Source organism: Passer domesticus, chromosome 10 (assembly GCF_036417665.1).
Source record: "Passer domesticus isolate bPasDom1 chromosome 10, bPasDom1.hap1, whole genome shotgun sequence".
Taxonomy (NCBI): Eukaryota; Metazoa; Chordata; class Aves; order Passeriformes; family Passeridae; genus Passer; species Passer domesticus.
Window position 1 is genome coordinate 22,449,645 of NC_087483.1, and position 26,113 is coordinate 22,475,757.

The 26,113-nt window shown below is 36.9% G+C and overlaps 1 protein-coding gene across 3 annotated transcripts in view; it reads left to right on the forward strand.

Annotated features, from left to right (window-relative positions):
* Nucleotides 1-26,113, forward strand: part of OLA1 (Obg like ATPase 1) — a 104,362-nt gene that overhangs the window by 20,546 nt on the left and 57,703 nt on the right. For all 3 annotated transcript variants that reach the window (XM_064434407.1, XM_064434408.1, XM_064434409.1), the window contains one exon: nucleotides 2,141-2,268. In XM_064434407.1, coding sequence (XP_064290477.1) covers nucleotides 2,141-2,268 — 128 coding nt within the window. The remainder of the gene's footprint in view (nucleotides 1-2,140; nucleotides 2,269-26,113) is intronic.

A 26,113-nucleotide genomic window follows, 5' to 3' on the forward strand; every position in this document is an offset into this window, starting at 1 on the left:
TTGCAGCACACAATATCTGTCTTCCCAAGGATGGGCCCTTCTTTTCATGGGCCTAGTGAGGTTTAAAGTCAGTATTGTGTTACCTGAATGTAAGTAACATACTGTATTGTGTTACATAATTCTAAGTACATCACAAAGATATTAATTACTTGGAGCATGTCACTAAGTTGCTAATGTATTATACCTGACAGGTTTAGTGACACTTTGAACTTCCCCTTGGTGAACAGAAAGATGTTGTCCGGATCTTGTATTGTGAAATTATTTTACTTGAAATAAATAATTTTTCTTTGGAAGTGTTAGAGCAAGGTTGAAAACAAAACCTTTAGGTCACCACTCTTCCAGAAATAATTGATGTTCCATACTCAAATTCTAGTGAATCATATCTCCCTAAATTAGAGAGTTAATTTGAAGTGAGGAAGCTCATCTGCTGATTTTTTTTTTGCAATCAAATGAAAGTGGGGTAGCACCAGAGGAAAAAAAGTTGGAATTGTGTTTTGTTCTACCTAAGTCAGTTGCTCAGAACAGGGACAATGATCCATAGATTTCTGTAACTGCATTTTTTTCTGAGTTATAGCTGCCATACCAGGCACTGTGATGAGACAGGTGGAGTTTCCTGCTGTTACAGATCTGACAGAAATCATGTTGTCAAATATTCAGTATTTGAAAACACATATTTTTCAGCAAGTTGTCACACTAATAAAAATAAAACTCAGTTTAGGCTGTGGACAATAACGATTTCAGAAGTGTAATACTGCCTAGAAGATTACTGGCTAGGTTATCCCTTAGCCCTCAATTCCCACTTTTGTGGTTGTTTCTGTCTGGGGACAGCACTGCAAAGGTAGGTCTTTGGAAAAGGCATCTTAAGGTGGACCACAGAATCGATATCTTTGGATTTGAATCTCATGTTGAAGAACACTCACCATAGAACAGAGGGAGTGCTTTCCAGATCAGCTCTATTCCCCCATGCTGCCTTGGGGTGCTCACACCCCTCTCCTTGGGGCTCTGTGGAAGCTCTGGGTTTGGGACTTTGCTGCTGTACCTACTGCCAGTAAAATGGTGAGCTGCTGCATTAGTCCTAGCATAGTGCTTGTGAAATATGAGGGTGATGGAGTGTTTGATGGGAATGAACTCCTCTTCCACCATTTATTTTGCAGCCATCAGGCTGGAGATCTTGAGCCTGTGGTGTGCAGTTTCTGGTCTTGTGCAAGTGGGGGATTTGCAGCATTTCACTGCGGTTCTGTCTCTGCCACTGTTAATGATGATGGTGTTAGTTGCATAGAGCATATGAAGGTTCTTTTAGGTAACACCTTATCACAAAGTTTTAGTGATTTCTTGAGGTTTTTTCCTGATTTAGCTGGATTTTGAGAAGTAATTTGGTTTAGAGTGTACATGAAAAGTTTAATGCCCATTAAGTTACTTGTTAATTTTTTAACAAGTTGAGAATTTGTGGAGGATAGAAAGTTTGCACTTTATAAATTTCCCATAATTTAAAAGCTTTTTTCTGTTTTTTGTCAGCTAATTTGAACTTAATGACTATTCTGTTGTTGTGTATAAAATGTCATATGAACATGTCTGCTTAATCCTTTGCTGTTCACTATGGTGGAAGACATCACAGCTATTTATATTATAATACCATCTTAACTTACCTGCTTTTTTTTTTTTTCAATTGTTTGCATTACTCTGGTCACTGCTAATTTTAATCAGCACTGTATTTAAAAAAAGTGCTCTTTTGAGCAAGTTGCATAACCTGCTGAACTAAATGGTAACCTTGGAGGTTTGCAGTAGCAGAGTGCAATGGCCTTTTGTGTTTTATCCTTTTGGTCCTGTGAAAACTGTGCATTACACATGACATATTTATGCCTCAGCCTTCCAGGCCTGCTTGACTATTGTATAGGTATTTGTATGATTCCACACTTCAAAAGTAATTGACTTCATTTTACATAAATATTTACAAAGAACTTACAAAGAGAATAGATGTTTTACATGGGATGGGGGGAATTTTGTTTTATGCATTCCACACTGTGATGTTTAACTTGTTCCTGAAAAGAAGTGTTGGATTGTCATGTTCTGAATTTATTTTTGTGCCAAAAATGTTGGCTAATATGCTTTAGTAATGAAATTTCTAACTTTTATATTTCAGCAAAATTCCAGCATTTCTGAATGTGGTGGATATTGCTGGCCTTGTGAAAGGAGCCCACACTGGACAAGGCTTAGGAAATTCCTTCTTGTCTCACATTAACGCCTGTGATGGGATCTTTCATCTGATGCGTATGTAAACTTGCATGTTTTCTCTAGCTTAAGGACAGCATTGTTGTACGGTAATTAAGAACTGTGGAGCAAGTATCCATTACAATTCAACTTCTACCATTCAATTCAAAGCTATCAGGTTTTTCCAGCCAAGACAATCCTCATCCTCTGCTAAGTAACAGGTATGCCTTTCTTCATTAGCCTTGTACTGAAGACTTAAAAAGAAACTGGGTTTTTGGAAATCTGCAGTAATGAGGTTTCATTTTCTTTTGCTGGCAGTGCATGGCAGTTTGTCTAATTTCATGAAGAAGGAAAAATGGAATGTGTTAATAAATGACAGAAATGGAAGTAGAAATCTGCTGCTTTTGTAAATCCTTAAACTTTCCAGATCTGGAGAGGATGAAGTTTCTTGTGGCCTTTTGCCAGGGTTTGGTCCAAGTTCCTGATGATCTGTGTAGCTTTGGGAACCAGTGCCCTGAAACCATTTGCCAGTTTTCAGCCTGGTGGGTGGACACTGAACACTGAGTCTCTGCAGTCACAGTAGAAAGTGACTTAAGTAGAAGCCAGGCAGGCTGCTCCTGTCCAAGGGTAATAGGCAGGGGACTGGAGGGTGAGACTTGTATACCAGCAAGCTGGAAAGGAGGTGGTGTTGAAAGTGAAGAGAAGATAAGAATTATAAAGTGTTGGTAGGAAGAGCTGTAACAGGAAGTGATCTGGGGATTGTGCGTTTTCAAAGCATGAAAAATTTAGTGTTTGGTTTCACTTTGATTTGATCTGGAACACATTTTCACCTTTGAGCACTGAAAGTGTTGTTCCCTGAATTTGTGCTATTGTGATACACACTACTATTGCCTGTGGTAATGGCCAGCATGGGAAGCAGAGTCCTTCAGAGAATTGGACTTTGTTTTTGATGTTTGCCAGGCAGGAACTCAGAAGCAGTTCACTGGGGATTTGTGGTGTAGACTTCAAGCTCTACATGCCTGACTGTATTGAAGAAAGGCTTGTTAGGCTTTGACTTAGCTTGGTTCAGTTGGTAATTTTGCAGAAAGCAGTTTGAAAATTAACCAAGTTTTATTAGTTAAGGTAACAATAGGTAAGAAAGTGGCTTCATAGGAATGGAGTTGAGTGTGGTGACACCAACTTTGGGTAGCTCAGCAAAGGTATTTTATAGTTCTAGGCTGAAGGGTTTGATCCTGTTTTCTTTATTTATTGAGGATGTGTTAAACTGAGTTTTCTTTAGGACAGAAGATATATTTGTTATTTGTTTAGCTGCCATGACACAATACACTGTTGTTAAGTCTTTGTGTTCCGAGATGTTTTTTGGAGAAGGCTGTTGCCTGTCAGTTCATCCACCACAAGTTGCGCACGTGAGCTCTTACATGCCATAAAGCTGAGGAGAAATTCTGTTTCCACCTGGCTAATTCTTTACTTTCTTTACTTAATTTAAAAATAGACAATACCCACATCTTGAAATGGCTGCGAATTTTCAGTCTTCCAATTTCCATATCCTTGTTAGACTGTTACTTTTCCTGATATATATATAGTTTTGATTAAATCAATAAAAACATTGCTTATGCATCTAAGGTATATCGTATATATGCAAAGAAACAGGCCACACAAGGCAACCACACATGGTAGGGTAACAGGACAGGTAAAAGGAGAGGTAAGTTTGTTTTGAGCACCACTGGTTTTTTATACATGATTAGTGACACTATGGAGTAGATTCTTGTAGCTCAGCAAAAAAGGAATTAAGTTTTCCCCTGCAGAATAGAGCAATCCATTCTTGGGTTTTGATACTTTCTGTAGATACTTTTTTTCTGTAAAAATTTACAAACTGAAAATGCTGATACTTATGCTAAACCAGTTGGTCTCCATACACTTAAAAGGAAAAATTTCAGATGTTATCCCAGTTTCGTAGGGCTAGGGGCATAATTTACTTTTGGTCACACCCAGTTCTGAAAACCTCAGATATACTTGCTTGCTTACTTACTGGCTGAGTGAATGTGGGAGTTAATTTTGAAATGGTTGTCTGTCCTGGATAGTGATGCTTGCAGTCCCACAGTAACCTGGCACATGCTTTAAGGTATAGCTTTGTACATCTTCCAAGTTTCATGGTTTAATTTGGAGCATTTCTGACAGTTCTGTTCTCCATGTTTCAGGTGTTCTGCAGTTTTGACTGAAGCAGCAGTGTTTTGTGTGGTGACAGAAGGCAGGCTGTTTAAAGGTTATCATAGTGTTTCTTCCCCAGTTTAATGGCTTTAGCCACCTTTCAACTTTTATGGCAGATCAGTCACAAGTACTTGTAGAAAATTACTTTCTTTGTATGGTGAACTATAAATGGCAATTTTGTTACAAGTGTAAATTTACAAATTACGCTTAAACAATGCTCCACTGAGGAAAATGGTAGATATCAGTATTTAGTCACTGCTCTCTGTCAAGTTTTTGAACGTATTGGGTGTTAAATAGCCAGAGCTCTTCATGTTTTTGAATTTCTCTTCCCACTGATATTCTGCAGTCCTAGTTTTCTAGAAAATATGTTCCACATTTTTCTCTTATTTTTATTTTCTTTAATGAAATCCAGTCTTTCTCTTCAAAGGTACAGAAAATGGGAGGAAGCTTGTCTGTAAAAGAACTTCGCTATCAAATGCTCCTTTTCAATTAATTAAAAAAAACCATTAGAGTTGGATGCCCAGTGTTTGAAGTAGGGCAGGCAGCGCTGGGTTTTGCGGAAGAGCCTGGGAGCTCAGCTGTGCCATCCCCTGTGTGCCAGTCCTGAGCGGATCCTGCGAGCTGCCTGCCGTCACTCGGTGCTGGGGCACTGCAGGCACCGAGGGCTGGAAGTGCTTCTGGAAGTGCTCCGACTTCGCAGCAGAGGAGCTCCAGCTGCCTTTTAGCAGGATGGGGAGTTTGGTGGCTGATAATCCGTGAAATCTTGTTCTTTGTGGTAGGAGTGAAAGAGCTGTGAAGCTCGGTAAACATCCCCTGCGGTCTCGGAAGTGACTGGTGTGACCAATGCCCGTGGGTTCCTAGAAAGCTTTAATTGCTTTGACTCCAGTTTGATGTTTGTTAAAACTGGAAATGTTTAGTCCACCCCCTGGTTCTGCCTCCTTCAGGGTTTTAGGTAACTTCTAAAGCTATTTGTCATTACTTAAAGCTTTGATAGCTATGAATCATGTCAGTTGAGTGTAGTTTATTCTTTCTTGGAAAAAGCACGAATCAAAACTGAGTTTGACAATGTTTTTGCTGATTTTTGCTCAGCATTTAAAATTAAGTTGACTTAACTATTTTTTTACCATCATGAAGGTTAATGGTAACTTTTAGTAATACTGCCAGTGTTTTGATTTGCCCACAAAAATCAAAGTGATGATAAAGTTATTTAACTGAATAAGATACATCCTCTTTTTTTCATTGTTTTTTTTTTGACTTCCAGTAAAAATGTGTGTATTTTCTATATGAAGATGCTAATCATCTGTAGCTTTTATATGCTTGAGGCATGATGTATTTTCCCCCCATGTTCTCTAAGAAGAAACCACACCTGCTGATTGCTGCTCCTGGAATCTGACTGCTACTGAGAGGAGGCAGTGAGGATATCACTTGGCCACACTCCACTGCACAAACATTTCAGTGAACAAAGTATGACTTACATCTCATCCTTTCAGCATGTGTGTTCTGTGCTTTGGGAGTCACAGTGGCTCAGATTATGCAGCTGTAGCTTGACTCTGTCACTTCTAATATCTGAATAATGTGTCAAAATTCACCTTGAAATGATGTTAATATATCTGTCTTAGAAAAAGTGGTATTGTCTTTGACATATTTTGGTTCAAATTTTTGAAGATGGTTTGGTTTTGTTTTATATTACTAAGTGCAATTGACACCTGTTAAAAAAGCGTTGCCTGTTTACAAATACAAATAGTTCACTGCTAAGCTACCAGAGTTTAAAAATAGTCTGTACATATCAAACTTGTTAGTGTTACACTATTAAGACGTATTGATATATGCTAGTGAGTAGATGATAGTTCCTATTGAAATTTTATCTCCTTATTTATTGTTAGAGCAACTGAATTAAAGTTTAATAAAATATTTGCAATGGCTCATAGTTCAGCTCAACTTTCAGTTGGCTTTCAGTAACTTCTCCATATTAAATACAGAAATGGTGAAAGCTTTCAAATTAAACTGGCAGTTGTCTGTGTATTAATCTAGTGCTTTTGGGTTTTTTCTTTGTAGATTTTTTGGAGATTTTTTCGGTCAAATATTGTACAGTGTTTCATTTTTGAGAAAAGACTTCACATAGGTGATTTTTCTAATCACAGAGTTATGAAAATGGCATTCTTCTACTCCTTTTAGTGGGATCATCCCTAAAATTGAAATAATTTGTATTTGCAGTTTCAAAATTTCAGTGCAAGAACATGGAAAGAGACTTGGGATAAAGGCTTAAAAAGCGGTTGTTTGTAGAAGGATCTGAAGAGCAGAAAAGAGCTCTGTGTGTGCTTTGGAGACTAGTACGTTATTGTCCAAAATGTTGATAGTGGAGTTAAAGGACCAGGGTGGGATTCTTGTCAATCTTCTCTCATGAAGTTTCAATTACTACAACTTTGAAATCTACACTGGCAGGAGAGAGGGAGACATTTTGTACACCAGCATCCTGTTTGATAGATCAGTGCCAGTGCAGGATCAACTGGCTTAGTTTGGCTGGCTGTGGAAAACTTTGAACTAATCAGATTTTTCACTTAGCCAAGAAGGCCAGTAACCTGTTATGCTGAAAAATTGCAGAAGAACATTGCAAGATCTGTTGTCATCCTTGAACATAATGTTAGTGTGTTTGAGATGCAGGAAATCGCCTTATAAAATCACCCTAATCTCCTGTACATTGCTGGTGTTTCTTTTATTTTGGTGTGTGTACATGAGCAAAATTTGTGGGTTTGTACCTCAGAGCTGTTCACAGTATTCTGTTTGCAGCTTTGTCTCCAGCAGAGGAGTGAGTTTGTTTTCCTGAGCATGTTGGTGCAGATCGTGGAACAGGTGCTGGAAAATTATCATCACTGTAGTGAGTTAGCCTTTGTCTTTATTGAACAGTAAATTTATTGCCAGACTAAATTAAAGTGATACCTGAGCTTTAATCTGTGTTCCTCTAAGGCCAGGTGGTTACACTTTAAAGCACAAATAAACTCAGGTAAGTGTTAAAATAGGTTTCATTTAGAAATTTCTCACAAGTAGTTGTTCTGAGAGCTGAACAAGCCTCCACAAATATATGTATATTATGAGCAAAGATTTATATGTATCATATTAATCCATGATAATTAAATATCTCTCAAGGATATACTTTACTTCTTCAGATAGAGCTATGCATGTTGAAACATTGTTATTAATCAAACAGTCCAAAATTTGTTTTATGTTGAGGTTGCCTCTTGATGTAACAAATTGAATTTTTATTGTATTGTACCTAGGAGGTTGCAGTCTCAAATATTGTAAAGTATGTAATTTTATTTAATTACTTATTCTCATTGAGAAGGAAAATTACTGTTCTTGCATTCTTGTGTAGCCTTTATCATAGCTTGATAATGCTAGATTTGTTAGTATCACGCTGATTGAAGTGACAGTGGATTTTGGAACCCACTTTGTCATTCATCTTTAGCATAATATCCTATGCCTCTTTATGTCCAGTTTCTTTTTTTTATCAGAACAGATGAAAACATAAAATTTCCTGTCTAAAGTCCACCACCCTTACTAGAGTAGCAGCATCTAATGCCATTCTATTTATAGATGGAACTTGTTAAGTTTCCTCAGCAGGGACTTAAATCTATGACCTCGCAGGCCAGAAACAGGAGAGCTACCTACTGAGCTACAAGGGCAATCTCTCAATTCTAAAGAATACATAGAAAATTTCTAATATACTGTACTGTGAGTCATAAAGTACTTGACCAGTAAACCCTCCCTCCCCTGAGAATAAAGACCAGGCAGACTGTCTTTACTGACTCATTGCTATTATTTGACCTACGACTACTTTTATTACAGTTTTGTGTGTTGATTTGGCAGTGTGTAATTGCTATTTAGGCAATGCAGATGAGTTTTTCTTCTGTAATACTTCGAAGAAATTGTCAATGTGTGATAGAGTTGGGGTGTTCAGGTGACTGTTTGTGAAATACACGTGTACCTGTTTGAGTGGGTGTCTTTGCTGATGGTGTAGAGTATCCTGACTTCTTAAAAACAGTGATAGTTTAATAATTCATGAATTTTTTTTTTTTTGCTGTTTCATGGACTTCCTTGAAAGCTTGAAGGGAAAAGTACTGCAGATGGATTTTTTTTTTCCTAATGTTTCTAGTGTTTTTGTTTTCTATTATTAAATGTTTGCCTGTTTTCCTTTGGTCAGAGGAAGGCTACCTCAGAAAATGTAAAGTAACAGTTCTTTGCAAAAAGATAAGTGGTTGTTTTCACTTCAGTTAGCTTCATGATTGTGTCAGAAAGGTGAGTAATCTGTAAACTGAGAATATTGTAGCATCCCTTTCAGAAAGTTGCTTTTGTGAAAGCGTTGGGTTTTTTAAAAAATGCTTTTGATAAAGTGTTGTTGTTTTGATTTTTATTTTAATGCAGAGTTTTAAGGAAAACTTTAAATTAATTGGGGAGGTTCCTTGAAGCACTTCTGTTTCTCAGTTGAGTTGTAGATGGCTGTGCTTCCTAGCACAGCTGAGGGCATGGGCAGTAGGAGTTTGCTCAGGGGCTCTCTATCGCTGTCCCTTGTTGCTTTGGAGTTGAATCTGCAAGTGAGTCAATAGCCAATGAGCTGAGGTGATAATTTCCTTCAGTATTAAAATAGACAAGGAGCAGTTTACATATCTGATTGCTGTGTACTGAACAGTGGACTAACTACTGCAAATGAAGACCAGGAGGAACCTGGCTTCGGGTTTCTTATTCTGGCTCTAAGTTAATTATCCTAGACAAACTAAACAAAGCTTCTGGGTTAGTTAAGATATGCTGTTGTAAGATATAATTAATATATATACCCCCTTTTTGTTCTGTGTCAAGCAAATTTCTGAGATCCTTGGATTGTCAGTTTAGAGTTCCTTTGTCTTTGCCTGTGAGAGTTTATGAGACTCTTTAATAAACTGACAGAAAATGCTCTGGTTCAGTTTCCTTTCAGAATTGCTGTTAATGGGAGCTGCCTGGTTTCTACAGTAGCCAAAATGCTACTTACAGAAAAATAGGTGTTTGTACCTTTCCAAGTCATACATTGTGCCAGACTTGCACACTGGATGGGAAGGTCTTCTCCGAGCTGAAGCGGCTCCATACTCCGACACCTTTTCTCATAGATTAGCTGCCTCTTGGTTCTGTGCTCTTGGAACTGCTTGTGAAACCATGTAGTAAAAGGGAGTTTGGGTCTTTAAAATAACCATATTCTTCTTGCCGAGTTATTTTAAAAATAGGTCATTTCTCAAATCAGATTAAATATGTAATACAGCAAATAGTCATGCTGTTCTAGCTGAGGGAGCTGAGATTGGTAGGATGAAAAATGTTTGTAAAAAGGCAGCCATAGGAAATATGCCAGTTACATAATTTTTTTCCCCCCATTTTCTTCTAAATTTACAAGACTTAGGGATGTTTTCTTTCAAACCTTGCATGTTGCCCACTGGAATCTGAAGAAATCTGACTTTCTTATGACTATTATTTATGCTGAGATGTAATTGAGATGCAGGGTTTGGTTGCAGATGTGCCTTTGTGCTGTTGTAATGCTGAAGTATTGTTGTGGAAATCTGCTGGCTTCTTTTGGGGAGCCTTCAACAAAGATAGTATGTTTTCAATATGCTTTCCAGACTTTCTCTTCTGTTCTGATGAAGTCCAGCTTCACTTTGGGTGAAGATGAAGTTTTGCTTTTCTACTTGGGTTTACAATGAGTTATGTATTAGTTATCAATGGCATCTCAGCAAAAATACTTATGGCCTGATTTTTGCTCGATTTGGAATTTGTCACTCTTGTATTTGCTTCACACAGTTTCTCCCAACTATTTTTTAGTGTATTTCAAGATGAATTTTTATTCTGGTATCTTCTGTGGAGAACAGAATTAGCAATGGGCTGGATTTAAATGCTGGATGTTTATCAACAGTAGTTGCAAGAGCTGCTTTGGGAACTGTTGTTTTTAGGTTTGATGCCAGGGAGGTCTTTAGTCTCAAGCAACACCTTGGAGCCTCTGTGCCTGGAGACAATTAACAAAATACCAAGCCAAACATTTATTTGTTTTTGCGAAATACCTCTGAAATGCTACTTTCAGTACTTATTTTAGATTTTACAGTTAAAGTGAAACATCATCTGTTGTTGATAAAATAGCAAGAAGATTCTTCAGAACCTCAGTGTTTCTCATTAGGTATGTAATTAAATTTCTGCGTATTCAAGTAATACATGATTAATTTGTTTTCTTTAAAGTTAGTTTAAAAGACTCTCTTTACAAAATCAAACAACATCCCTTCTTCCTTCTCTCTGCCTTTAAACTTTTAAAATACGTTTGAGCATAGGTTTGCATTTCAGTACTAGCCTAGATAGCTGTTACTGAGGTAACAGTTCCTTGACACTTTACTGAATATTTTTATGCACCCAAGCTTTGGTAATTTGATGTGAGAAGAATTATTATCTCAAAGCTAAATAGCAGCAGGAATGGGAAGTCGAGTGTGTGAAAGAGTTACAGATGGGGGGAAATGTAGAAGTACAGGAACTTGTGCTACCTGAGAGGGATTGCTTGCTTTCAGACAAAATATGTAAAGAAGCAGAGGGAATCCAAAAGTTGGGCAGTTTTAGACTCTGGGTTGGTTTCTATACAGTGTTAAAACCAGAAAAATTAATCCCATGAAAATCACCATAGAAATTGTGTGTGTGTGTGTAGTGTACAAGATAAGAAATATTGATGTCATATTTTTAAATTGTTAGGGATAGTATGATGAAACTGCCACGTAGAAGAAAGAGTTTATGTGAGTTTAATCTATCCAAACCAGCAAACACTAAAATGTTTTAATCATAAGCAGATGATTATTTCATAGCTTAATTACAAGGCAGAATATAATTGTTTTGGTATTCTTACTGGGTTTTTGTCTTCTCAACTTACCTTCCGGTTTTTAAAAAATGTAACAAAATCAGCGAATACTGCTCTAGGTTATTTTATTTTAGTTCTCTTTTTTTAATCTGAATTCTCTGTGTTTATGGTGTCTTTTATTTTTCTTTGAAGTTCTTTGCACTTAAATGCAAATGTAAATGAAGTATGTTCCAACATTCTGTGCAGCATAGCTGCTTTAATGTTTTTTTTTAAATAACTCTCTGTGCGTAAAAAAACAAAACTGTTCATTGGACTCTGCAGTATTTAGGAAAAAACCACGTTTTTTCTGTAATGCCACTCTTGGCCCAAAACTACATTAAGCAACAACTGAAATGCATCGCTTTCAGTTGGTTTTAAGACTTGAAAATACACTTCCAGACATTTCCTTTCAAGGGTACCACAACATTCAGCTGTTGTTTGAGAGAGATATATAAAAGACAGCAGGAAAATACAATTTTTTTTGTCTTAGTGTTTTTAATTTATATATCTTAAGCTACTGTTTAAATATTGAGTGCTTTGTGCAATTACAAAACGTTTTAAGTGTAGGCAGAGCTCAAGTCAGTGGGATGCAGAACCTTACCTCAGTTACTGTTTTTAGCAAAATAATGGATCCTTTTCCCTGAGCCATGGTTCATCTTTGTAGTTAGTATGTTGAGCTTTAACTTGTAGAGATTGTTTAGTCATTATGATAAAACTTATTATAAAAATTCTTGATAATGAAGAGTTAAAAAGCTCTTAGTGTTTTCTTTTTATAAGCCACCTGTTGCCTTAGATGCGTAAGTATATGAATTCGAACAAAGTGCTCATCACTTGTCAGCCATCAGTGGCAGCATAAAAATTACTTGTGGTGCTTGCTTTGCAAGAAGTTCTTTTGTGTTTGTGACATCAGCTTTGTTTTATACAATTAAAGTATTACACGCTAGAATAATCTAAATTGCAACCACTAAATGGTGATGTAGTTCTTTTTTCATAGAGCTGAATTTGTTTACTGGTTGTATACAGCTATTGACTACTGTTTAACATGACATGTCCCTTTTGCCTAGAACAATCTTTGGAAAAGGTGGTTTTTTGTGTCCTGTTCTTGTCTCCCACCCCCTCCATTCCTCCTCCCTTCACCATTATGGAGAGCTTTTCTTGTACTTTTTTTAACAAGTAGATAAAAATACATGTTAGGCTCAGGGTTTTTTTTTTTTTCAACTAGCAAATTAATGGCACATGATGATATTGGAACAGAGAAACAAGCCTTGCGGTGTAGTGATCTGGACTGCAGGAGATGTTTTGTTCCATATGAGCACGTTTTGATATGAACAGAATAGTTTTTGTTTGCACAGTTTAAAATAAAACCCACAAGCAAACCACGTTTTTCTGTTTCTGACCCTACTATACTAATGACTGTGCAGATACCTACTGAATAGCTTTCTCTGTTGGAAATATCTCATCTGTGATGTTCTGTTCCTCTGTTATTGCTGTATTTTTTTTTATTTACGTGTCTTCCCATTTCACACTGAATGGGAAGAATTTGCATGTGACTTGGCCATGATTTCTTAAAGTTGTTCTCCTTCTATTAAATCAGATATTCAGTGCTGTAGAAATTTGTGAAAAATCTGCTGTCCCCTTCTCAAATGACATTGTATTGAATAAAATGTGGTTTTTGTGGACAATTCAATCAAGAGGGTGAAGTTAGTAGTGTTTTGTATGTTGTCTGAATATGCAGTAGGCCCCATAACCTTAAGAAAGGCATAACATCTCTTCAGAATTTCTATATACCTAAGTCAGGTGAGGCATAGTTCCCATTTGAAGAAATGAGGCTCTAACTAAGCTACTTTATTGCTGATTTTTTAAATTCAGTTGCTTTGGTTTTGGAAGGAATATGACTACTGTGTAATTCCATATTTGTGTGCAGGACTTAGTGGGTCTACTGAATCTGTGATAAAATCTCTATGGCTGCATACTGGTCCTGGAGCATTAAAGGTTCCCTTCAGCAGTCACTCCTCCTCCTTGGGCCTGAAGCCCTGAGACAGGAGCATATAAATTCAACTTCACTGTTCTTGCTCACTGGTCTAGTAACTTGGTCTTCTGAGAAATAATCCAAGTTACAGGTTTAGATAGAAATAAAGTGAAAAGTAGCTTACAGTCAGATAACGACTACAGCACTTTTCCAACAATAATCCTGTGGGGATGGGATATGAAAAAATGTAAATGCAAGCTAAAAACCAAGCAAAACAGTATTAAAAAATACAGCTGTCATTTAATCCCATTCCCATACAGTGGCTTTGATAAGAATATTATTATTTTTAAACTGATAAGCCATTAACAACATTCACTTTATTAAGATACTTCCATTTTATTATTCCAGCATAATTCCAAGCTGTTAACTGGCTAATTATTAATTCATGCTCTCATCCTTTCATATCTTTTCCTGTTGTCATTTTTCCTAAAATGTGTATGTAAGCAAGTAGGGAGAGAGAACAAAAGTGACCTTTTAAAGTGTTTCTGTATTTTTTCCAAGGGTGTAGTTCTTCTATTTAGTCATACTATGTGATTCAAGTTCCATGAATTGCAGTCAAGTTCTGCTCAGTGTGAATAAATATGGCTTGGTCTGAACCTTAACTAATCAGCATATATTTATAGAAAACAAAAATAAACATCTTGCTCTCTTGTGTATTGTTTACTTTTGCAGACTCATGTTAAGGTGACTGTGCATTTAGCATATGAGTTAATATACATTTAGCATATGAGTTAATTGATCATTTACAAATTTGCATTCTTCTTGTGAGGATGTAGATTGTTTACTTCTAGTTGATTTGTCCCACACCAAAATAAAATAACAAGACTTGTTTAAATTTAATTTTCCCTCTCTCTGTATGGATTCACTGTGAGTGATTTTGAGTATTAATGGATACAGTTGCACTTTTAAGTAAATAATTGAGAGGGGGGTAGTTGCATATATATTTTTTCCTTAGGGAGAAGTGTTGCAGTTTCATTGTTGACTTGCTGTAGCCATTGTTGGAGCTGGGAACTGCAGTGTGAATAGGCCTAGCAGAGCAAAGGTACTGCCAGCTCAATTGGCTACTCAGCTCTTCAGTTGTCTTGCTCACTTAACCTCAGCAGGGTTTCAGTTACTAAAAGAAGGTAAAACCATTCCAAATTATTTGATAATTTGCTTTTAATGAAGCCCCCTATTTTAAAAAAAGTGTTAGTTGTTATTAAATTTTCATTTTCCTCCTATATGGTTAGTGTAATGTTGCCATGCTAAGGTATTTTGACTACCTCGTTTGAGTATTGTTGTTGAATTATGTGATGAACTAAACACTTCTAAAGGTAATTTACATCATAATCGTGATTCTCCTAACCAGCCACCATTTTGGGCAAGAATTTTGCAGTTTTTCCTAGTCTTGCTGTAGGTGGAAAGGTGCAGCTTGCTGCTCAGTGACTTAAGGGAACCAGTGGAGTCCAGGAGAGCGGTGTATCCGAGTGGTGCGTGGATGTGTCCAGTGTGCTTCCCACAGTGGTACCCCGTGGATGTGTGTGGATTCCCTGAGCAGGGGGATGAGCTGATGGCTACAGGCTCTTCTTTCCTCTGGGGGCAGGCTGGGCAGCTTCCTTGCTATTGGCTGTCCTTGTGCTGTGAACCCCTGGGGCCGGATTTGGGAGAGGGGACCCGGCATTCCCAGGAAGTGATGCTGGGAGGCAGGGCTGGCAGGCACTGCCTGTCTGGAAGGTGCCCTGAGCTGCCACTGCATGGACAGCTTGGAGCAGAACCCCAGCGTTTCCAGCTTGTGTGCTGTGGTCATAGGAGGAGTCCCTTCATCTGGTTCCCATAAGCAACATTCAAATTCCCTCCCTGCTGGAGAGAAATGCTGCTTTTGTCAGCTAAAACCAGCAAGTTAAGCTTTTCTCTCATCTCTTTCTGTTTGTGGATTTTTTTTTTTCCAGAATGCCTCTGGATGTTTGCTGATTTGAGTTTTTTTTTCCCTTTCCACTTTTGTTTTCTTGCTGTGTAACAGCAGGGTGATGTTGTTTAACAGGATTTTGTACACCAGTGGTGCTATTTACTGGAATGTTGTTAATTTATTGTATTAGAGCAGTGAAAATATGAGAAACAATAATTTGTTCACGGTCTCAGAGAACTGAAGGCTTTTTGACTGGCAAGATATCTCTGGGACCACTGCATCTATAGGAGAATTGTTCTAAGTTGAAACCTTAAATTTGCTGAAATTTGATAAGTTAGTACAAAGCAACTTCAAATCTCAGCCATAAAATCACTATGAAGTTACTTTTTTTTTTCTGTTTTGAACTTTGCCTTGGTGAACAAGTGACGTTGTTTCATAGCATCTGTAATTATATGAAAGTGCATTAATTCTGCATTATGCAAGCACTGCATAGAAATACTTCCACAAAACTAGGCTGAAATAGTCAGGATTTTTAAGAAGAAAGAACCTTTTGGAAATCTTTGGTAAGGGAAAATACTCCTTGTATCTAAATGCAGTTTGAATTTTTGGTGCAGTTTGAATTGATAAATCAGTATCATATGCCATCAGTTTTGATGTCTTGATGGAGTGAGTAGATGGGTAAGCTGGGCTTTGGGCTGGCTGGGGGGGAGAAGGGCAGATGGAGCTGCACCGAGAGCAAGGCTCTGTTCCTGTGGAATGCAGACAGGGTATAACGGCCTCTCCTAGGAGGAAGGGATATTGTAATATTATCAGCAATGTTGTATTGAAAATTGAAAACAAGTAACTGAAAGCAGATTGTAAAGAAACACATGATTTAAATGATTCGGAGAACATTTCTAATGTTAGTAATCAGCAAACCACAGAGAAATTTGCTTGTGATCAGAGTTCTGATTTTTCACCAAAATGGAAAGTCTAGTCAGGGGTAATCCATCTTTTGTTCACTTAACATGTTTTTTCTTAGCTATACTGCCTATCAATTTATTTAAAGGAAAATATTTTATATGCATATATACTATTAAATAAATGTCAGAATAGGAACTTAACAGCTTTATAATAAGCTTTTTGGAAGTTTCCTTCTTCTGAAGTAGCATGTCATAAAATTTAGAAAACTTTCATAGACAAGAACTGTTTGAAAAATAAGCATTTCGTTAATGTTGGCTAACTGAAAAACAAAATGCATCCTGTTTTCATAGCATTACAACAGCTCTGCTTTCTTCAAACTTTTTTTTGAGAAAAGTCTCTTGTTGATTTGTTGTGTATTTCTTCTAAACTTTTTGAAGTTTAAGCTTATTTTCAAAATATCTGAAGTAAGGTTTTCCTGCTATATCAAAAAGAAATAGTAACACTTTCATTGTGTATTATGTGATATAGTTGAGTTTTTATTTTAATCCCTGATCTAATTTAGGTTAGAACATTACATTACGTAAAAAGTACATACAGTATTCTGTATCAAGGTTGTTACAAAAAGAAAAATTAAACAGTGAACTGTCTTTTTATAACAAACTCATTTGAAATCATAAAGTTACTTTAAAATAGGATGTAATCTTAAGGAATTTTCTTTTCTGTCAGATTCTCCTCCTCGAGCTGGCAGGGGCATGAAGTCTGCTAGAACAGTTCTGGCCTCTGGCTTGCTCCTGTCAGCTCTGTCCTGTGGGCAAAGGCTGGGCAGGCTGTAACTTGGGTGAAACTGTGTGAAGGGATGGTGGGGCTTGGCTGGCTGGCCTGGGGGGCATCTACAGCAGTAGTGTTAGAGGCATTGATGTTGGTGTTGGAATATTGCGTGTGCCTTTTGCACATCCTTTGGAATTTGGGGAGTTTTGTCATCTTTCATGTATTCTGAAGAAGTTTAAGTATTGTGGCTCAGCATCTTCTGAGAGTCTTACTAGTTTTAGGAACCCTAAAATAATTCTGTGGTGTTTTTTTGTTGGTTTTTTTTTTTTTTGTTTATTTGTTGTTTTTTTTTTATAATAATGACAGCCTCTTCAGGATAGATGTGGTCCAAGACAAGTGCTACATGATAGCTTTTGGGGAAAAATTGCAAGGAACCTTCCTATAATAATTGGATGAAAGTTTTTTTATAGATGTAAGGGCATCTGATGGATGACAGCTTGCTTCAGACTTCAAAAATTGCCAAAGCATGATAGCCAGTATGATCCTTTTCTTTTGAAGAGTTTCTTTGAGTGTTTTGAGATGGAGCGAATCTTCATTCTGTCTTAAGAATGATTTTTAGGTTAATTTTATCAGGAAAATAAGACTAGGGTCAAACCAAACCTTGAATAAATTATGTTTTGTTCTGGAATTAGCAGTCAGCATTGTTTATTTCAGTGTTTTCTGAAAGTGTCTCACTGCCCGTGAGTTTGACAATTTGTATCACAGCCTATTGAAGAAGTTATTCTAGCAGTGATGTTTAAAAAGGCAGGGGTCAAGTGAAGGATAGTAACATTAGTATTTATTTTTCTTTTTGGAATGTTTGAACTAAAAAATACTTTTTTTTTATCAGAGAGGAAATGTTTTAAGATACATGTTTCCTCATGCTAAAAAGCAATTTGAGGTGGCCTGCTTGATACAGGCTTTCTTTGCTGTGTGATACAAATGTACATACTGATATTCAGATGTAGAGAATTTGGGTGTACCTTTGTATAAGCACATCTGTTGGATTTCAAAATCTAAAGAAACCCTGCAAGGCTGTGCATAGAATTGCCAGCTTATAGTGCCTAGGAAACCAAGGCAATACTGCTGAGAAAGGCAGTCTGCCCTCTGTGTTGGCCATGTTTTTGCCTCTGCACTGCCCTGTGCCTGGATGTGAGCACAAAATTAGCTGTGGTTGTGTGCCAAACTTTATGGAAGGCCTGATTTTTGTTTACTACTGACCAGCTACTGCTTTTTAGCTGTAATCCTTGTGTTTGCCCATCTAGTCATTATGAAACTCTGCAGAAAGGTAATACACCTGCATATGCACTGTGTTTGGAAAGCTTAGGAAACATGGCAGGTGACACAAAATAATTCTTGACATTGAAAAATTCTGTGGAGTGATAAAAATATATCAGAACAGATAAGAATATATGGAAGCTGTTAAATAATGGGAAAAATATAAGAGTGTATTTTCATACTGAAGTGTTGCTCTCCACAGAGGCTGCTTGCTAAAGCTGATTGTGCACTCAGCTTTTACCTTGTAAGCATTTTTAGGTATTACATTTAATACAGACAGATATAAGATATGATGTAAGAAGTAGAAGGTGGGTTTAAAAGTAGCATGTAGAGGTAAAATGCTGTCATTGCTTTGAAGTGGTAATTTAATAACAAAGCAGAAAATAACTATCTAGCAAAGTTTACTGCTGTACTGGCATTGCAAGCCAGAGTGTTCAGGAGAGCACAGAGGCTGTCTGGCAGCCATCCCCAAACTCCAGCCCAGGCTGCCTGTCATTGTCACAGCCTGAGGTAGCCTTTGCTGCTTGTCCCTAGCTGCAGTTCAGGTGCTGTGGTGATGCCAAAATACTTCCATTGGCCATGAAAATAGTGAGACTGTATTATTTCTTCAACTCAGCATGCATGAGGATAATGTAGAGGTTGGCCATGTTTGTGGGTGGTGAGCTGTCCTTTGGGACACAGCAGATTATGTGAATGGTCCTTGCCCTACATGAGCCATGTGGTGCAAGGGTAGTCCCTAAATGGCTTACCTAATCATGCAGAACCTGCTCTGACATTTTTAATTCATGAATTAAAAGTAGTTTAACTTCACATTCCCAAGCTGAAGTTTTCAGTGTTTTAAACCAAAAGGTTCGTAACAAACTCTTCCTCATGCTACAGTATTTTATATAATCTTTGTCTTTTTCTAGCATTAAGAAAAGTGTTTCTGTAATGTTAATTAGCTAGTAACTGCTGTTTTCAGTGTGCTTTAATTACTGTATGTTGCTTGATTATATGTTATGAAATAAACTTAAGGTTATTCTAGATTGTTAAACGGTGAGCTAATATATAACTAGTGTGCTTAAGATGAGGTTTTTCAGATATAGTGGTGGGAATATTGGGAAGAGGAAAAGCTGGAAGTGCAGCTCTCATTCTTAGAGACATATGAAGACAACTGTAAGAATTGCCTGCTAGATTTTGAAATTAATATTTATGAGAAATATCTAGTAAAATACCATGAAAATACTTTAAAACATGTATAATCATAGAATAAATTGTAAAAATGTAACTCTGGGACGATTTGCATTTGTGTTACTAATAGTTATCCTTTGCTGACAGTCTAACTGTACGATTCAGGGTACTTCTAATTTACTGTTACTAAAGAATTTTTAAAAAATGCTCCTGTTTAAATTTCATTTAGCAATAGCTACACTGCAAAATTACATGTATATAGTTTTGTCTACACATGCAGGTTTTGTTGCAGTGACAGTTGTACTTTTTAATTAGTAAGATATTCAGTTAACTTGATGGTCATGGACAGTTTTATTTTCAATTTCAGCTGGACCAAATGCTCAATGAAGGGTTGTACATGGTGGGTATATTATGTTTGGTGAACAGACAAAAAGAAGTAAGCTAAGCATTATAGATAACTTAAAACATCTGATAACAAAGATATTTGATTGCCTTCCACATTGAAATAAAGAAGTTGGAAATTTTCTTGAGTAAAAATTATGAGTATTGTCAAACGTATCCTGTAACTGCTCTGTCCCTTTAAAAAGATATTTGCAGTAGTAACCGATCTAGCATTGAAAACCACTAAGAATTTTAATATCGTTCATATGTAATTGCTGTAATCTCTGGTCTTTGCAGGAGATGGTACTTAACATACTCAAGGTTTTTTCCCATGGTGTTCTTTCTCAGATTGCTAGAAAAAGGTCTGTGTTTATTTCAGTCGTTTGTACATAGAAATAAACAGTTTACATTTTTAGTTGATGCATAACATTTTTATTTGCTTTACTCTATCTTAAATTCTAGCTTGATCCTTAGTTAAATTTTGTGGTAATGTTCAGATACTTCCCCTCAGATCTTCAAGTAGTACATGTAAGCAGCTGTGTAGCTCTGATCTTGGGCTGCTTTGCAAACAGTGAAAAATACATGAACATAAATCCTCTATTGTGCCAGTTTATTCCCCCAAAGATTTTCCTCATAATTTCTTTTACAGTAATTTTTCAAAATTACTTCACCAATATTTTAACTCTCAGTAACCTACTACTCAGTAAATCATATATTCAAGACCTTTTAGTTTTATGGGTTATTTTTATAAGTTCCTAATTTTTAAAGAGTTTTTCTTTGAAGTGGTGTAAGAGTATGGCTCAGGAGTGCCGATACCTAGGAGAATAAGGTCAGTGAAGGGGGAGGGGGTTGTTCTTTTCTCTGAAGGCTAATAAAATGTGGCATTTTAAGTGTTGTGGAGAGGGTCTCAATTGTGGCCACTCTCTGTTAAGTAACTACTTAGGGACTGAATATGCATTTTTTTATTCAAAGAAGTAAAACAATTAAGTGTTCCTTCCTCTACAAATGTTTCAAAATATGACATATATGTTAGTTTCCCTTATTTCACTATTCTTCATGGATACTGGGGCCTCAGTGCAGGTGGGGGCCGTCTCTTGTTCCTTTTAAGTTTCATGCATTTTACTGCAGTTGTTAAATACCAGCATCTCACTGCCAAGTCACTAAGTGGTGATTCTTCGGATTTTTTTTTTTCTGAGTAAACTTACTGCTCATTTTGTAAAAATCTGTTAGTGGCATTTTGACATATGAAAAGTTTGAAGTCTTCTGAATTCTTTAGTTGCCAGATAACGATATTAATAACGTAGTAGTGTATAGCAGTGCATAGGTGAGATTTTAAAACATTTGAATTCAGCTTGTGTATAATGTTGATAAATATGAGTAAATCAGCCTGGGGTTTTAGGTGAAAATATTTTTAAATTTAAAACTCTTGTGCCCCGATGGGATTATTTCAGTTGACTGAAACATTCAGGAGAAGTGAAATGTTTCTTTAATGCCAAACAGAGGGAATTGAGCTAGGAATTGGGAACAGAAAAAGGAAAAAAATCCCCAAATTTAAACATCCCTCTCATTATGATTATCATGAAACTGAGCTTTGCGTCAAGATTTTAGCCAATGCTGTGTTTTCATAATTTAATGGGTATTTATTTTCTGAGTAGTAAGTGATTTATATTTCTTAGAAGATGCCTATAACGAACTGGGTCTATCAATAAGTAACTCATTTGCAGCATTATTGTACTCAAATCACAAGAAGTTTAATTGCAGTTTGCTTCTATCATTTTCCTTGACAGCTGTTGAAAAAAAATAATGTGGTAGATTTGGATTTATACTGACTTCCAAGGAGGAGATATTTGTTCAAAAGCAGTCAGGGAGTGCAAAGATCCATGCCAATATTCAGAATTCGTATTTCCCTTGAATGGAAGGTTGTGATAAAATGGTACATGGTGTGTTTTCATTGCCTGTTGAAAGACTTTCATGCAGTTAAAATAAGCATTTTGATGGTGGTTGAATTAAGAGTTTTTGTCAGTCTCTTCTCATCATGGATGATTAGACTAAAACGTCTGCTTGTCTTGACTTGAGATCACCACAGCTTCAGATAACATGCTTTGTGATTGAAGGTCGAAATATTTTGAATTCTAATAGGCTGCCAGATGAATTGCTTGAAATAGACTGTAAAATTTCAAGGCTTCCTTTTCCATCTGCTGTGAAAAGAACCATTGGGAATGGTTGAGCTTGATGATCATAGAATTACGGGATGGTGATTCTAAAACCCTCAAAGGGAAGTTGCTATGGAGATCTAGTTCCAAACTGTGAAATGATTCACCTCTGAAAGGCTTCAGGGTCTGAGAAGCTGAACACATCATTGTTCAGGTGGTCATTGGTTAGGAAATTGCTGGTGCCTGTGTAATCAGCACTCCTGTGGTAGTTAACGATCTAAAAAGGTTTGTTCTGAATGATGTGGGACAACAGCAATGTGCATAAGATGGCTTCTCTCAATCATAGTTTGCTCAGCCTGGTGCTTGTAAAAATATAGTGAGCTAAATGGCAGGGAGACGAACTGCTTCATTGAGGAGGTCTTTTAGAAACAAAATTCTTTTCTGTGATGGATTTGACATCTAAAGTAAAAGAAGAACAACTGTTTCTGCTTAAAAGGCTGTGGTTAGATGCTGCAAAAATATCATATATTTATTTTGCAAGGAGCAGAACAGCGGGGCTGCATATTTGTATTTGCTCGCAGGCTAAAGGAGTAATACCATTGGAAATAAAGATTTCTACCCAGTCACACCTTGGGAACATAATGAAGTAGCCTTGATATATTCTTATTACTCCTGTTCCATCCCTCCTCCCATGTATTAGGGCCTACAAGGCACTCTGCTCTGGCAGTCATGGAAAAAACACCCTGTATATCCAGGATTCAGGTTAATCAAAGCCTGTGTTTTCTTTCTCAGGTTCTAATTTATTTGTGTGCTTTGAGGATAGGAAAAGGCAATAACAGGCCGGTTTTTTGCATACATGCATAAAGCAACACATTTTGTCAACTGCTGCTAAAATTTGCCGGCAGATTCTTGGATTGCTTGAAAACTCCAACATACACACAAGTATTTAATGTACTTTTTCAAGGAAGCCAGAAGTCACTTGCACAGTACACAGGTAGTGAGGATACCTGCCTACCTAATTCAACATAAAACATTTTCTTGACCATGTGATGTTCAAGAAGTCTGAGTTATTATTCCTTGCATACTCAGTATCACCCTTTCTTATCACAATTTCTTAACACAGTCTCTTAATAGTTTCTAGTAAAGAAGATGCCAGTGGCTACTAGGTGGTGCCAGATAGTTACAGAACACAATTGATATGTTCCATAGTGTAGTTGCCATTTAAGTAAAATGTTGCTAGGGAAAAAAGTAAATGTCTTGAGGGCTAGGGATTACTTTACTGAAATAATGTACAAAATTAGTTCTTTCCTTCCCATGTGATGGGCCAGCCAATCTATAGCAAGCAATTTATTAATTTTTTGTTGGGATTTTTTTTTTTATAACTGTAAAGGAAGAGACTTAACATCCAAAATAAAATACTAGTATCAGGTCTTGTGTGGCCAGCTGTTACATGAAGATTTGAACATTGAACAGGAAATGTTGCACACCCTCTTTATCAAGTTTAGCATCTCTGATAAGATGCAAATTACATATTACCTTGTGTTTTTAGTATTTCAGATTCTGATCTAAAAAGATCACTTGATATTTCTTGTAATTGCAAGCCTATACAGTGATGTGAGGTCCTAAGAACTGTGACATCTCTTAATTTATACAGAAGTAAACATGTGAAAAATAATAAGCTCTTAACCTAATGATGCAGCTAAAGCTAATGATATATTTTAAAATGATTGTTATTAATTTTTATTACCAGAAACCCATAGGCAGCACTCTTCTAAAATTGGTATTGATTTGCAAAGGATAAATCTGGATTAATAGTATTGCTTCTTTTGCATTAAATCTGTTTTACACTATGAATGTGGGTCAGAATGTCCAGAGGGAAGGCTTTATGATAAGGCACATTTTTTAAGGTAAATTTACTGAGACATGTTGCTTTTGTTTTTAAAGTTATTTTATTCACTTAGCAACACTGCACTTCATTATAAACTTATATAGGACATATGCATACTTAATGGCACTGATAAAACAATATTTGCTGATCTAAATCTTTACCAACTCTCATTTTTGTTATACATCAGCTGGTCTTCCCTTAAGTATGTTTACTCCTCCACACCTCCCTTGTGCAACAAAACAGATCCTCAAAGGAGCAGCATTGAGATAATGGAAAATAAGGTTCTTTGTTAACATGTGATAGACTGAGTTTAAAACTCCTTGTGAGTACTCTTCTTCCAAATAATGTCTTGTTCTTCTGGTAAACAATGACTTCTCTGTAAACATAGCTTTCTTTTCCCTCACCAGTCAAATTCTATAATCCATTTTTATAGCGTTTTTGTAAGGCACTGCAAGGAGTTTTGACAGCTTTATAGGGCTGTTGTTCTTTCATAGCAAAAACATCATTTTAACTTTTGGAATATTTGGAATATTCTTGGATAACTAATTTCTTGTGCTGAAAACTTCTGAGTTTTTTTTTTCCTTGGTATTTATATATCTTAAGTTATTGCTTTAAATGCTTTTGAAGAGAAGTTGCTGTATTGAAACAATTTTGTACTCTTTGCTGTGGGTTTCAGGAGGATTGTAGTTTTGCATTCTGTGCTGAACTGAACTGCTCATTCTCTGTTCATTATTTTGGAAAGACCTTTCAGGTTGTGAAGAATGTGAAACAGGGAGCTGAGCTGTCTCTGCACAGCAATCAGAGTGGGCTCAGCAGAGTTTAGTGGCTTAGACTTTGTTTTAACATTTGGAATTCAGAGTGTTTCAGTAGGAGTACAGTCATGGTAACCGCTAGGTAGTGGCATTCCAGACCCCATAAAAACTTCAGAGCTCAAGTGGGTTTTTTATATTACTGCATCTTCGACATAATCAATCTGTGACTCAGATAAATAGTCCATGAATAATTCAGATGTTTCCTATATGTCTGGTCATTTAAGGCTAGGTAAACTGCCCTGTGTGTTTCTGCTAATGGCTGCTAGTTGCTATTAATGATCTCTGTAGATATATTGTCTTAAAAACATAGTTACTGCTAGCAGTTATATTTTGTTATGGGGACCCTCAGAGATTCCAGATATAACTGGCACCATAGAGGTTGACACTGAGTATTCCTAAAGAGAAGCCCAGGATGACTGACCTTCAGATAAAAGGGGCAAAACGCAGCACAGAGATAGGGTGTTTCTGGAAGCAGTATGAATGTACAGTTATACATATGGGCATATTTCTACTTTCCAAATGGTTTCTGCTTAGGAACCATATTTTTGTACAGTGTAGATTTCATCACACTGCAAATACATGAATTCTAGTCTACTACTTTTGAATAGGAGAATCTGAATGTGTGGTACACAGAGACATGTTACAAGTTATCTAGTGGTGTTTGTGGCCAGACTTTGCTGTGTGCTGTATGCTTGTGCAGGCAGTGCTGCTGCAGAACGCTCACCAAGGAGGGGGTTCTGTAGAGACTCCCCCTTGTTCCTGTTTGCTTCTCTTCTAGTGTTTTAAACTCACAAAGGAAGGTTTTCAGTCATTAGAGCAGAAAATAATATAAAATAGCACAAGGCTGAGCTCAGGGTGACAAGAGCACTTGTCTCTGGAGCAAGCAGATGCATTCTTCAGGTATTTAGATTTTTGACCAGGCTAAGTTCCTAATATGTCCCTTCTTCCAGTTAACACAGTTGTGATTTGCAAAAATCTGAATAAAGAGACTATTTTTTCCTAGGGAATTTTAAACAATTTATGTGACATGCTAGCCATCTCAAAAAGTTTTACATTGTGTGCTGCCCTTCCCAGGGTGTCTTCTGAGAGTGAATCTTTGTGAATTACCAGGTAACGCACTGCAAGAAAGGAAATTAAGGAGCATGGCCCAATTGTGTCCCTGCTGTTTGGTGGGAAGTGCAGTGATAGTATTTAAAATACATAATCAAGGGCAGTCAGAGCAAGGCCTTGGCACACAGAGACAAAGAGCTTAAAGGTTTATTACTTCAGCTGTCAAATAATGTTCTTTACTCAGTATGACCAACTTGATGGCAAATCTCAGCAGGTAGAAGGTTTTGCCTGTGGCTGAGTGATGACTACAGCCCAGTGGTGCCAGGATGAAAGAGCAGTGGCAAATAAACATGTTTTACATCTGAAATAAATCACAAATATTTGTCAGACACACTCAAGAGTAGGAGCTCTGGAGCAGGATTTTACAGCGAAGCTCATTGGAGTGACTGTCTTGGTAA